This window comes from Macrotis lagotis, chromosome 8 (genome assembly GCF_037893015.1).
Source record: "Macrotis lagotis isolate mMagLag1 chromosome 8, bilby.v1.9.chrom.fasta, whole genome shotgun sequence".
NCBI classification, from domain to species: Eukaryota; Metazoa; Chordata; class Mammalia; order Peramelemorphia; family Peramelidae; genus Macrotis; species Macrotis lagotis.
This window is the reverse complement of record NC_133665.1, coordinates 95,313,336-95,328,031: the sequence shown is the minus strand read 5'-3', so window position 1 is coordinate 95,328,031 and position 14,696 is coordinate 95,313,336. Positions and strand designations below refer to the sequence as shown.

The window sequence follows — 14,696 nt, the reverse complement described above, 5'->3', positions numbered from 1 at the left end:
ATAGCACGTTGCCTGAATGTATTCTTTCCTTCATTTCAATCTCCTAATGTTAATTATATACTTGCTCCTTCTTCCCAAAATATTTCCCAGTGCTGGAAATATGGTAGATTTAATAAATATACTTAGTTGAATTTAATAAACTTTTTGTCCTTTCAAACTTTAGAACTCAATAATTTTTTTTTTAGTTTTTGCAAGGCAAATGGGGTTAAGTGGCTTGCCCAAGGCCACACAGCTAGGTAATTATTAAGTGTCTGAGACTAGATTTGAACCCAGGTACTTCTGACTCCAGGGACCGTGCTTAATCCACTGCGCCACCTAGCCACTCCTAGAACTCAATAATTTTTTTTGTTCATTTCCCACTTTAATGAGAAATTAGAATTAGGTCTTTGGTAATAAGAATTTGTCCAAGGTGTTCTAAGATGGAACAATGTTCAAGAGAACTCAACAGAAGCAGCAAATATTCAGAGACTCTTCTTCTGATTTCCTTTGAATTTGGTGTGTGATAAGGACTGTATTTCCTGCAGCAATATTCTTGGGTTTGCTTAGTTTCACGCTCTGGGGAACAGCTTTAGTAAGCATGATGTTATATATTGGAAGTGTACAACTCCAGAGCCTCACACATAGGGACATCTATTTCCTTGTCAGAAAAAAAAAATAGCATCAGCTAAAGTCAGCACTTGGCTGGATGGGAAAAGACTCCCTTAAATAGCCTAACAATACTAACAATGACCATCCTAAGTTCTTAACCAGGATTTTCTTTAAAATAAGGGCTTCCAATAACCATTGTGGTCTGCTCTCTCCTTCTCTCCCCACCCCGTCTCTTTCTCTCTCTATGTATGTGTGAGACCCTGACTCTCTGCCAAAATATTATCATAGCAAAATAAAAATTGTGACTTTGTTTACTAGAGAATCTTTTGAACAACATATGTGTGAGTTCTTTTTTTCCTCCTCTCAAATGTATTTGATACTAAGATCCCTTGGGTGTCTTGTTTGAGAAGTAACAGTGAAGATCACCAAAATCAGACTATGTTAATGGTGTAGTATATATTTGGACTAAGCCTTGAAAAGGAAACAGGGGACCCTAGAGGATCACAGAAAGGCATGCCTCCTCAGCAGAGAGACAAACATAGAATTAAAAGACTACAGCTAAATTTATAGGGTGGTTTATGCAGCTCCATGGCATCTATAGAGAATCACATACACCTAAGGGCTATCACAAGATGGAGATGTGGAGGAAGCACTGGAGACTTGAGGGGAAAAAAACCTTGCTGGGAGAAGATGGGAAAGGAGATTGAGTATCCAATGTCACTTGAGCTTAGAGGTAAATGCATCAGGGAAATGTTTACTCTGAGAAAATTCATGACTTACTCTTTTCTTTGGAAATATAAGTTATGTAAACTATAGGTCCAGAGGGAAGAAATCAGAGGGGTGTATTGCTTTAATGATCTTTAGAAAGGGGAGCAACATTTTCCTCCTGATTATCAATAACTCCTTCTGAAAGTTTTTTTGGGGGGCTATTTAATAAGCATTTGTCCTAGGTCCAATTCCTTGTTAGTTTCAGGGTTAGCAGAGAAGCAAAGAGTTTCTGGAGAGGCTTAAAACAATTTCTGACACTTCCAAAGAAAATCTTGAGAAAATGCAATAGAGAGATTATTTTTGAGAGAAATTTCCAAGGTAAACCTAGATAATTATATTTGAACCAGAATCCAGTTGATATATAGTCACATCAAGTATATATATATATATATATGTACATATACATATACATATACATATATGTGTATGTCTTTAAATAATTGTTTCTAACAAATAATGGAGGGGGGGGAGAGAGAGAGAGGGAGAGAGATTGAGAGAGAGATTAAGAAAGATTCTAGATCTTCATTGTCTGCTACATGACTAGGGCCATAAATTAAATTCATAAACAAAGAGGAGAAAAAAAAAGAAGGGGAGGAATCAAAAAGAACAGTTTCTCAGATAAGGAAATGAGCAAATAGAGGGGGAAAAACCTGTAGTATGATAAATAAAATATTTCTTAAGCATTTACAATGTGTCAGGCACTAGGCTAATAAATGTAATGGATTAAAATATTTTGAAGTTGTCAAAAACAAAAAAAAATCACATTAAATTCTAGAACTGTTCAAGAAACAAAGCCAAATTAAGGCTAAGACAAATCATATAAAGGGAAAAAATCCATTATGGAAATTGAAGAGTTATCTGGCATGGCAAGAGAGATCTGACATCTGCAACAAGAAAATGATCATCACTAAAAACAATGTAGAACAAATCCATAACAAAAATCAAGTATATGGGGAAAGTAATGGTAAATTTGAATAAAGTAAGGAATTATGGGAAATTAAATTATCAGACTGGAAGTATATTGGTAGAAAATGAAGACTATATATATATATATATATATATATATATATATATATATATATATATATATATATGAAAATAAAGAAAACTCAATTGGAATAGGGCTTGAAAACTTTATATGAAAAGATGATGAAACTAAAAGACTGAGCTCAGTGAGATAATTCAAAAGTAATCAGATATCTTAAAAATTCAGCAAAAGAACATATCCACCATTTTTAAGGGAAGTGCACAGGTAAGCTTCCAGAAATTGAGAAAGAGGGAGGGAGAGAGAGAAGGAGAGAGAGAGAGAGAGAGAGAGAGAGAGAGAGAGAGAGAGAGAGAGAGAATGAATAGATTAATCAAATTCAATGAAAAATATCAAAGAGAAAGATCAAATTTCACTCACCCAGATGCATTGTTGTCAAAACATTTCCAAGTCTCTCTATGACAAAAAGAAAAACTCAAGAGTTTGCTATGGAAATTAGTTCAGGAATCAATCCCAAGGTAATTTCTAATTATGTTAGCCTGAGTTGGGACATTTGATATGCAAATTAAAAGTGAATTCCAAGGTGACACTGAGTCTAACAAAAAGGATTGTGCTTGGACCATGGCACCTCTCCTAGACCAGTAGTAACCATGACAACTTTAACCCCAGCATATACTGCCATTCCATTATAATGACAATGTTAGAGGATAAGCAGTGTTGGTGCTAAGTTTCTATTTCTATGGCTCAGTTTCTTTTTTAAAATGAAGGGAATTTAACTAGATAGTATTTAATGTATAATTCAATTCTAAATCTTATGTCCTATATTCTAAGTAATAGATAAAGGTATAGATATAGATATAGATATAGATATAGATATAGATATAGATATAGATAGATATAGATTAGATAGAGATATAGAGATATAGATGATATAGATAGATATAGATATAGATATATAGATATAGGTTTAGTTATAGGTATAGATATAGGTATAGATAGATTAGATAGATATAGATATGGATATGGATATGGATATGGATATAGATATAGATATAGATATAGATATAGATATAGATATAGATATAGATATAGATATAGATATAGATATAGATATAGATATAGATATAGATATAGATATAGATATAGATATAGATATAGATATAGATATAGATAGATACAGGTACACACACTATATATGTCTTTGTGTGAGTTCAAATTCAGGCTCAGATACTTACTAGCTGTGCAACCCTGGGTAGATTACTGAAAACCCTGTTTGCCTCATTTCCTCATCTATAAGATGAGATGGAGGAGATGGCAAACCACTCCAGTACCTTTGCAAAGAAAACCTCAAATGGAGTCACAAAGATCAAACATGACTGAAAAATGAATGAACTTGTATATGTGTGTCTTTCTTTACATACCTATGCATCTTTGCTTTGGACTTTTAGAAACTTTATCCAGAATATAGTCTGGAACCAAGAAATAGTAGATGACACAAAATGGCATCCTTTAGAGCAGAGATATAGAATTCCCTTAGGCTTTAGTTATGGAACTTTAATTGTATTTAAGATAGCTTATTGATATAATAAGTTTAGTTGCCTGGTTTCATCTTTCAGAAATCAGATTTGTCAGAGCATTTGTGCGAAACATAACCTTATTAATGCTGATTATTTTAAATCAGGTAATGATCTAATATTGGATGTTTTTTAACATTATTATAATTCTGTTACTTTCAAGTGCAGACAATAATTCGTTCTAAACTTGCAAAGTTTTAGTGAGCTAGTTTCATTCACATTCTTAGGGGTCTGTATTAATGAAACTCTAACCCTAACCCCTTAGATTGTGAACTCCACAAAAGGTATAAATATGCATTTCCTTGTACAGCTTTGCCTAAAGAGAATTACCAGCTTATAAATTAGTGACTATTTGACTCTAAAAGTCAGTGATTTCATTTAAGACTTGAAAGGAGTTAATTCCATCAGTATATTCCATGTCTATATGACATGATGTCAACAGTAAAGAGGGCAATCTGATATCTCTTTTACATAACTGACCACCTACAGTTCTGTTCTCTTTTGAACAAAGAAATGAAGGAAGCCTCATGAAATTGAGATTGTTATTGTCCCATGATTTCTAAAACACAGAACTAAATAAAATAAATAATAATGCTGAAATTTTTCAAGAACTCGAGTTAGAGCATTTAGAATTTAATACCTTTATAATTAATTTTCCCACCTATTGGCTATCTTCAAATATCCTATTTTTTCATGCTCCTAAGGGAACTAAAGAGTTTTAAAATATGTTTCTTGAGTATGTAATATATCCTATCACAAAATTTATAATTCTATAATAAGTTCCTATGAAGTTCTTTGAGCCAGGCTAGAGGAAGCAGCCCCATGATCCACAACTATATAAGGCAATAAATATTACTGTCCAAATTCATATTATCAATGCTAGTGAACATTGCCTCTTGTGACTCCCCATGTTTCTAGGTCAAAATAATTTGCAGAAATATCTATAGTCATTTAAAGATCAGGGTCACACTCTAATACACAGTCTTATAAAACAAAACTAAGAACTAGACCTTATTCAGTGAGCAAGGACTAATAGCCCTTTAGTGTACATATTATCCAGGATGTTATACTCATACCCAATTTTATGACTCAGTCTTGCCTGTCTGCTATAACTTTAACTTCTTGATAATTTTCATCTATAGAGACCTCTGTGCATCCTTCTTCAGGGTTTTGAGGGTGATGAGATTGGGGGAGGCGGCAAAGAATCTTCAAATGCCAACTCCCCATTAGCCTGATACCAAACCAAAAACAACCAGACAGTTTTTTTGATGTGTGAACCCAACCTCATCCACCAACTAGGATAAAACTGTTTTTATCTAAATCAGTCAAGACCTTGCTCAATTCTTCTGGAAGCCAGTGACAAAATAAGTCAATCTATGCTCTTTCCACTAAGACATTTTCCCAATATAAGCTATTTTTGACTTATGTAAGCTATAAGTAAGCATGATTTGAAGCCAATAAATCAAGGTTTTATTTACACTTTTATTGTGAAAGATAATAATTTGTTGGTTTAAGTCAGACCTTCTGCTTTGAAACCAGATGTCAATGTCTGAAATTATGTGAGGCTCCCTTATAAAATGCAAGATGTGTGAAATTCAATCATACTTGTGGAAATTCAAACATTTTCACCTGTACTTCAATGAAAGAAGATCATTTAACTTGAGAACTAACAAATGATTATTCTTGAAAAGTAAAGTTGAAAACTAATGAGTTGACTGAATTTTTATACCCTGACTAAATATTTGTGTATTTGATCTTTAACATGTACATGTAAGCTCCTTCTTGGTTCTATTAAAACAATAATCAAGTATTCATATATATATATATATAATATATATAAAATGATGATATATATGCATATAACAATAATCAAGTATTCCACATATATATAAAACAATAATATAGTATTCCATATATATGTATATACATATATCTATATCTATATCTATATCTATCTATCTATCTATCTATCTATCTATCTATATATATATATATATATATATATATCTACACCCGGAGTAGGTTCTCATTGGGATATATAGACATGGGTCCTATGTACACTTAAGACATGATAGAAAATAGTATAGGCAAAACATTAACCTTTTAGAGAAGGCATATTGGGTCCCTACACTGATCACTGACATCAAGGAAGGAGAATGCATCTTTCTTTGCCCTTGTTTAAAAAGTATTTTCTTTTATTCTTTCCTGACTGACATGCAGAATGTTTCCAGTTTTAGGAATCTTCTCCTTTAAAGTCAGTATGATAGGTCATATTGGAATAATGATAGAATACTGATGTTAGAATGCTGAAATTTCATTTGGGAAAATGTAGGTTTGGATTCCATGAATGACACTTGTCCCTGTATCTAGGTCCAATACCCTCTATGTCCCTGTACCTAGGTCCAAGTGATTTACCAAATTTGGGATCATTTTTGGGGGGAAAGAAACAATTTTTGACTTTTTTTGGTATCTCTACCACTCAGTGTAGTGGTACAATTAATATATGTTGATTAATAATTATTATTATCATTAATTTATATTTGTTGGTATATATATATTTGTTCACTTGACTTGTAAGATTTCTATTAGATAAGGAATCCTGGATCTATCATTTGCTACCTCTGTGACCAAATCAAATAATTTCTCTGATCTTATTTCCCAATCAGCACAATAAATATGCTGCATTGGATCACTCACCATGTTACTTCCAGATCTAAATCTATGACCCTACATTTGTAAAGCATTTATCAGTGCCTCTACAAAATATTTTTGTTAACATGTTGTTAATCTATTCTGAGAAGGAAGAGGAAATGAGGAAGAAGAGAACTGAACCAGGGTCTCACCAAAGGACAAAGAAAAGAAAATACATCCATTTGGTACCATTTAGAGGCCACTTCATATTCTTATTTTTACAGTTTGATAACTAGCCATTGAGACATATCTAAGTCATTGTAGCACATAAAAGAGATTAAGGATTAATGGATACTCCATAGAATTAGACCTGTAAGACTGGTGAACCTCGTGTCCATTTTAGTTTTTAAAACTACTCCTATATTGAGAGGGGAAATTTTTGAAGGTAGAAGGTGATGGGATTTGTATTTGATTACCACAACTATTGACATATAAAAGAGATGGTAAAAAGGAGAAATGATTTCCTACCTTGATAAATACTGTCCTGAAGTGAGATTGGTTACTCCCTCATCCATGCAGTTCATGGTACTGGGAATGAGTGCAAGTTCTGGCTGGACCATGGTGGCTGTGGCAATGGCCCTTGCTACCAGTTCCATTGCATCCTGCACATAATGTTCAAAGATAGACTGGGTGGTCTTGCCATGAGCAATGAGACCCAGAGGCAGACCTTCTGTCCTTAGTTCCTCCACATTTTGGGAATCCCCAAGAACCCAATGTAACTCCAGAGGCATCCCTCCAAACTGAGTGGTGATTTCAAAAATCCTCCGGATGCTTTCCATGTCACAGCCAAACATCACCATGGTGGGTGTGGTATCCTTAATGCTCTCAAGTTGGACTTGCAAGAAGTTCAGTAGATCTTGTCTGGAGGAGAGGTTGGCTGTGATATTGATAATGGATCCCAGATGGAACTTGGCACTCTGCTGGGTGAGGAAGAGGAAGTCCGTGATGTTCCAATCTTCCTGGCATAACAGCAAGCTGAAATTGTACCAGTTGTTCATGGTCAGGATTGAGACAGTGACATCAGCATCAGAACTTAATGAATTTTCTAAACTCAGTTGTAGGTGAAGGGGATTCTGTATTTAAAAATATGAAAAAAAAGAATTAGAAAGCTTCAGTGGCTTCTTGTAGCCTACTGAATCATGCCCAAATTCCCTAGCCTGCAAAGTCCTTCATGATCAGACTCCATTCTACCACTTCAGCCTTACCTCCCACTAGCCAATATGGATAATTTTCCATCTCTCAAATACATTCTGTATTCACCCACCTTTTATGTCTGTTCACCTCATAAATGCTTCATATCAACTCTGCCTGTTGATAATCAGCACACATTTTAAAAACACCTGCTATTCATCAGACTCTATGTAAGGCACTAAAAAATGAAATAGTACCTGCCCTCAAAGACAACTGTTGATTCTTCTGGGACAGCTCAAATGCTGTCATCTCCCTTATGAAGCTTTTCCTGATCCCCTCCTTCAAGAGTGATCCCTTCTCATCTGACCCCTAACATTTTTTTAATGGGGCATTGGGGTTAAGTAACTTGCCCAAGGTCACACAGCTAGTAAGTTTCAGGTGTCTGAGGGTGGATTTGAACTCACTTCCTCCTGACTCCAGGGCCAGTGCTCTGTCCACTGTGCATCTAGCTGCCCCATGTGCCCCTAGCATTTTGTGTTACTCTTTTGCACATGAACTCTGGATTAAATTTTTATATTTTGAAACCATCCTAATTAAAGGGTCTCTACTCTATGTGTATCTCCTCCAGTACCTAACACAGTGTTGGAGATAGTATAGTGGTAAAAGGTTGTTTTTGCATATCAGATCTCAACATATTAAAATACATTATATGTTATAGTAGAATTTAAGCTCCTTGAGAGAAGGGATTGTTTCATTTTGTCTTTGTATTTCCTAGTGCCTAGCTTAATGGCCAACACATAATATTGGTACAGCTAAAATTGATTTGAATTGCTAGATTTAAAAGAGATTTGTTTTTGACACAATATGATTATTGTTCAGTCTCTTAGTCTTTTTCAACCTCGGTTTCCTCTTCTATAATGTAGGAATAACAACAACAACAATACTTAATTTACTGAGTTATTTTACAGAAAAAAATGATATATATATACATATATAAAAGGTATTTTATGATTTTCAAAATACTCTACAAATAGGAGCTATTATTGTATACAGTAGGCATTTAATAAATGCAGAATAAATGAATTATAAAGGAAAACTATAGGGGAAAAACCTAAATAATACTTTCCATTCTTTCCCTCACCTTGTCCCCCCACCAGATTTAAATAGGTCTCATGAGTGGTATTAAATGCAACAAAACTCATTCCTTCTTCATATCTTGTTAAGTAAATGGAAATTGTGTATGCACAGAATAAAGGATGTAATTCTAACCATTGCTGCGGCTTTACACCAAAAAGCCCCAACTGTCACATCATGTTATTTAATTTTAGTGCTCTGTGTTGGGTCATGCACCATGAACTAGAAATTCAGTGAAGAATCCAAAGCACCCCCTCTCCCCATAAGGAGCATTAGCCAAAGGTACCATCATAAAAAAAACAACTTATTTATAAGCAGCCCATTTGCAGTATGTAATTGGCAATTAAATTAAATTCTGCTCTTTCTTAGGACAGATTTATGATCAGTCCATGATATAAATCTATAGGGTGGGATAAGAAAAGCAAGCAATTATAGATGTTCCTCTTTGGGGGGTAATCTCTTCCTTCTTAGTGAATGGGGAATCTTTTGCACAAGGGAATTCAATAGGAATAAACTTCATAAATGGATCAGTGGATTCCTGCTGTACAGATATCATAAAATCAACAAAATGCATGTAGATTCACTTTCTCAACAGGTCTCCCCTGGGGCCTCCTTGTTTGGTTCAGTTTGTGATATTTGCATGCTGAGAAGAATTAATATTAGCTGAAAGGGCGATCCTGGCTGTGGGAGGTGTTTATGTTTGCTGAACTCCTGTCTCCCTTTTACAAGACCCCCTTCCCTTTCTCCTAGACTCTCTCTCTCTCTCTCTCTCTCTCTCTCTCTCAGACAAGCACACACAAACACACACACATACACACAGTATTAACAGTATTAGCACTCAGCTTGTCTTCAAATCAACTATAATGAGGAGAGACCCCAATGACAACCTCAGAGGGGACAGCTCAATAGACTATAAGGCTACTGCTGAGACAGCTATTGCTTAGGCTAGGCCAAACACCTCACCTGAGGTGCAGTAATTTTTCAAGGAGGAAACCTGCCATCCTAGCTTAACTCTTCTTGCCAACTAGTTCTTACAACACTAGAACAAAAGTTCTCTAAAATGTGAATGTGAAATTGAAAACTGCATGGATTGCTGAGATCTCACCATATTTAGTTGTATCCATATCCAACAATATACTTTCACAGAAGCCATTTTCTGATCTGCTCTTATATGGGTACTCTCTCCTCATCTACCTCAGTCTTTTGCTCAGAGACACAGTCAAATAAGCATTGCCATCTGCCAATCAGCTGCCAGACTGTTCCATTCACTAACTCTTTGACTTCCCAGATCCAAACATCCTTCCTCTGATCATCACTCTCATATATGTATTATCTTGTCCCAAGCTCCATGAAGGCAGGAAAGTTCCAGTTTTGTCTGTTTTTTACTCTTGGAAAAAGTGCTGAAAAATGCATTAAAAATCTATTAATTAATTATTTTTTTAAGTCTCCTGAATTTCAGTGCCCAGTTCCATTAAATTACTTGTCTAGTTTCACATAGATTGATAAGAAGTGTCAGAGGTGGGATGTGAGTCTGTCCTCTGATAGCCATCACTATTTCCCTATATCATGTTGCCTCCACTTGTGTCCAGGATTCAGCTCATCTAAAGTAGTTCATCTCTTTTCAATGGAAGCTGCCCCAGAAGACTTTCACTTCTAGCTTAAAATTCTCAGCAATGATCTTCTCCTACATCATGAAATCATGGGCTCTCAGATTTGGAAAGGATTTTGGAGGACATCTTATTCAGACCTGTCAAACTTGCTGCCCTGTGGTTAGCCTGAAAAACTGAATGTGGCTGAAACCAGATTAGAATATTGTTGGGAAATATTTAACAAAATAAATAAAAATACAATGCAATATAGTGATATTAATTTGTGCTTTGAAAATCACTATATGCTTACAGGGATCCAAAATACAATTCAATATAAGTGATGTTAATTTGTGCTTTTGAGGTCAACATCCACTCACAATGATCCATTTCTATTTGAGTTTGACATCATTGAATCTAGTTCAATCACTACCAGATGCAGATACAACATTCCCAAAAAGTGTTCTTCCAATCTTTATTTGAATGAACTAGCATCTCTTTTGTATGACTTTCATATCTTACCACAGAGATATCTTTAGAACTCCAAAACACAATTTCTGAGCTACCCTATATGGGAATCTATAAGCTGTTCTCTCCTGGTTACTGTTCCCAAAACCTAGGGCAGTTAGGCTTCTTAGAACAGCCTGTGGATTTAAGATTTATTCTGTCTAGTCTTCCCATTAGACAAAATGGAGTCAGGGGCTCTTAGTCTATCTCCTTCAAAAAGTTTTGGCAGGGAAGTAATCATCCCTACCATCTCCCTACAAAGCTGTTTCTAAATGTAAACATTACATTTACAAGTGGTCCCCAGCAGGACCAGGGCAATAGAGATTTACCTCCCTGGGAGAATTATCAATCATGCACATTTCCATGAGTCCAGGCTCTACAGCTTACTGCTTATGTGTCTTTGGAGGAGTGAGCTCATCTCCTAGAGCCCCAGTCTCCTCATCTGTAAAATGAGTTTCTTGGAATAAATGATCCTTAAGGTCCCTTCCTGTGCAAAATCCTATGATTAATGTATGCCCCCTTCAGGAAAGTAGGGAATGGGTGCTCAGGAATATAGAGAAATATTCCTTATTAGTTCTTCATGTTTCTTTTTTCCTTATCTAAAATGGTTCCAGCTCCTTGTTTACACTATTCAGGTGTTCAGTAATCCCTTTTCTTATATATACTTCACATCAAACTTCAACTTTACATTGTATCTTTCTTTTTATAAGGTAGAGCACAGATGTTATCTAACTGCTTACTACAAGATAAATCAAAAAGCTTTCTCCTGGGGGATGCATTTTTATAAGAGTAAACTATACCAGGAGTTTGTCAAATTTGATGGTGGGTATATTTTAATGGAGCCAAAAGGGGGCTACTGTAATTGCCCAATCTTCAATTTATTGCTTTGGACTCCCTGAATAGTTCTGCTGGAGGGACTGTTTTGTGGACTGGGAAGAGTATAGCTGTTAATGAAATTGTTTCATCCAAAAAAAGTTTAAAGCAAGTCAAAGGAGGAAACTGGGAAGGGAAGCACATTCTAAGATGCTGACTCTCACAGTCTTTGCAAAATAAGAAAGGCCAATAAAGATTAAAAGGCTAAGAATTAGTGAAGGTAGCTGCATGCATAATTTTCTCTCTGGAGTACACTGGGGTTATTTCCAATTAATGGTTATGAATCCAAATGGGCTAATTAGTGAGGAGTTCCAGTCTTAGCATAGGTTTATAGCATTTAGCCTCAGTCTTGATCATTCCATTGACCCACTCTGAAAGCTCCACCTCTCTTCCTTTAATTTCTATTCTGTGGTAAAAATGGTAGGGTCAGTGGGGGGGTGTTTCAGTATTGAACAAGTCTTTGAGCTTACTAATGGAAGCAAGGCATTATAGGAAGCAACTTGTCTAGAGCATGAGAGGTACATGGTAATATTGGATGAGAAAAGACTTTTCCTCACAATTCTGTTGGATCAAACCTATTACAAAGGCAGGAAGGTAACACAGTGGATAGAATGCAGGAAGACCTGAATTCAAATCAGCCTTGGATACTAGCTCTGTTACTCAAGGTCAGTGGCTTAATCTGTTTCCCTCAGTTTCCTCATTTGTAAAATAAAGATAATAATAGCACCTACCTTCTAGTGGTATTAGGAGGATCAAATAAGATAATAATTATAAAATGCCTAGGACAAAGTAAGTTCTATAGAAATGTGGTCAGTTATTGTTACAAATTAAAGAAAACCTAAGATCAATCTGGGATTCCAATGGGATACAGTTTCCTGTCAGGGATTGTTTCTTCTTACATCATTATACCACATGCTTATATATAAGCATATATACAGAATCTTATAAAATTTTTATGCTATAAACTTTATTTTAAAATAGTTTAATTAATTTTTCCTCTTTTAAATTTTATTTTTAATTCATGGAATAAAAGAAGAATTTCCATAATGGTATATTAAAAAAAGACAATTGTAGATGAAACTGAAAATTTACTATGCAGAACTTGCTATTCCTTTCAAATATATAACAAAATCATCATGTAAACATTTTTCTTCCCTTCCCCTGCCCTAGGAGATGGCTTCTATTAGTAGTTATATATATATATATATATATATATGTATTATATATATATGTAAAATATGTATATATATATATGTATATAAAATTGTTCTATACATCTATTTCTCAGTTCTTTCTCTGGTTGCAAATAGCATCTTTCTTCATATATCTTTATATTTAATTTGGGTATTTAACTTCTCTTCCCAAAATATTCTCTCCTCTTCCCTGCTCAGAAAGCTATCTTTTATTGCAAACAATAAAAAATAAAGAATCAGTAAAACTAATCAATTCATAAATCAAGTCCAACATTTTATGCAATATTCTACCCTTTTTACTGTTAACTTTAAAAGAGACAATAGGCTACTTCTTTACTTTCCTCATTTTATCTGAAAGACCCAATATATCTAAAATAGAACCCATTATATTTTTCCTCAAACCTATTCCCTTTTGAACTTTTCTATAATTGCCAAAAATTCAATCTTCCTTCTAGTCATTCAGGTTTCAAACTTCTATGTTATCCTCAATTCCTAACTTTCACCTGCCTCAGATATCTGATCACATATATCCCCTCCACATTTCTCATCTATGACCATTTCTTTCCATTCACACTCCCATTACCCTTACCCTCTTAATTAACCCCTTCACTGTTCTACCTCAAGTCTCCCCACTCCAATCCAGTCTTCATACAGTATGGATCACTCCTCTCTTCCCTGACCCCACTCCAAAGTCATTGCCATTTACTCCAGGACCAAACATATTCTTCACTTTTTGTCATTTAAAGTTTCTTAACCTGTTTCTCTTCCCTATCTTTCCAGGTTCTTTAGCCATCACTGCTCTTCAGAGATGTTATCTGGTCACAATGAATTACTTGCTGCTTCTCACATTTCTATGCCTTTACATTGATGTTCCTCATGGAATGTTCTCCCCTCTCATACTCCTTAGAATGCCTGGCTCCTTTCACGACTCATCCAAAGCATCACCTTCTCCAGGATGTCTTTCCCAGCCTTCTCAACTGCTAGATTCTGCTCCTCTATTTTCATCTTCTATCCACTCTGTAAGCAATTTTATTGTATATATTTATATTGCTTGCTTCATTAGAAAGTAAACTTCCTGAGGACAGAGACTGCTTGCTTTCTCTCTGTTTCCTTAAAACCAAGCATATGCCTGAGATACAGTGAACCTTCAAAAAAAAAACACGTGTTAATTGAAGAATTACAAAGAAGGGCAAATGAGACTGCAACCTAATGGGAAGAGCATGAGGCCCCAAGTTGTAACCTGGATATGAATCTTGACTCTCATATTGTGTAATTTATTTCCTCTAAGTCTCAGTTTCCTTCCTTTGTAAAATGGAGAGCCAGACTAACTGAGCCTCAAGTTCTGTTCATTCTCTAAATTTCAAGATTCTACAGCATAATAAAATAATTAGTGGCTAATATGAGTAGATGGGGTGTAGAAATAATGGGTAGGAGGATCATGGGCTAACCAGATATGCTGCTATAACCTGAGGTAAGTAGATGATCCAAGAATGCTGGGCCTGGAGTGAGGAAGACCAAATTCAGTCTCAGATACTCACTTTTTGTGACCCAGAGTCACACAAAGTTATTAAATTTCTGCTTGCCTCAGTTTCCTCATCCTTAAAGGAGGCTACTAATAGCACCTGTTTTGTAGGGCTGTTGTGAGGATCAAATGAGAGAATATTTG

General features: G+C 35.2%; 1 protein-coding gene across 1 annotated transcript in view; it reads right to left on the bottom strand.

The window, feature by feature from the left end:
* The window catches only part of GRIN3A (glutamate ionotropic receptor NMDA type subunit 3A), a 170,455-nt gene extending 156,420 nt beyond the window's left edge, over positions 1–14,035 (bottom strand). Inside the window, exons 1-2 of the mRNA XM_074199019.1 lie at positions 13,976–14,035; positions 7,075–7,679 (exon numbers count right to left, since the gene is read on the bottom strand). Coding sequence (XP_074055120.1) covers positions 7,075–7,679; positions 13,976–14,035 — 665 coding nt within the window. The remainder of the gene's footprint in view (positions 1–7,074; positions 7,680–13,975) is intronic.
* Positions 14,036–14,696: the final 661 nt, after the last annotated feature.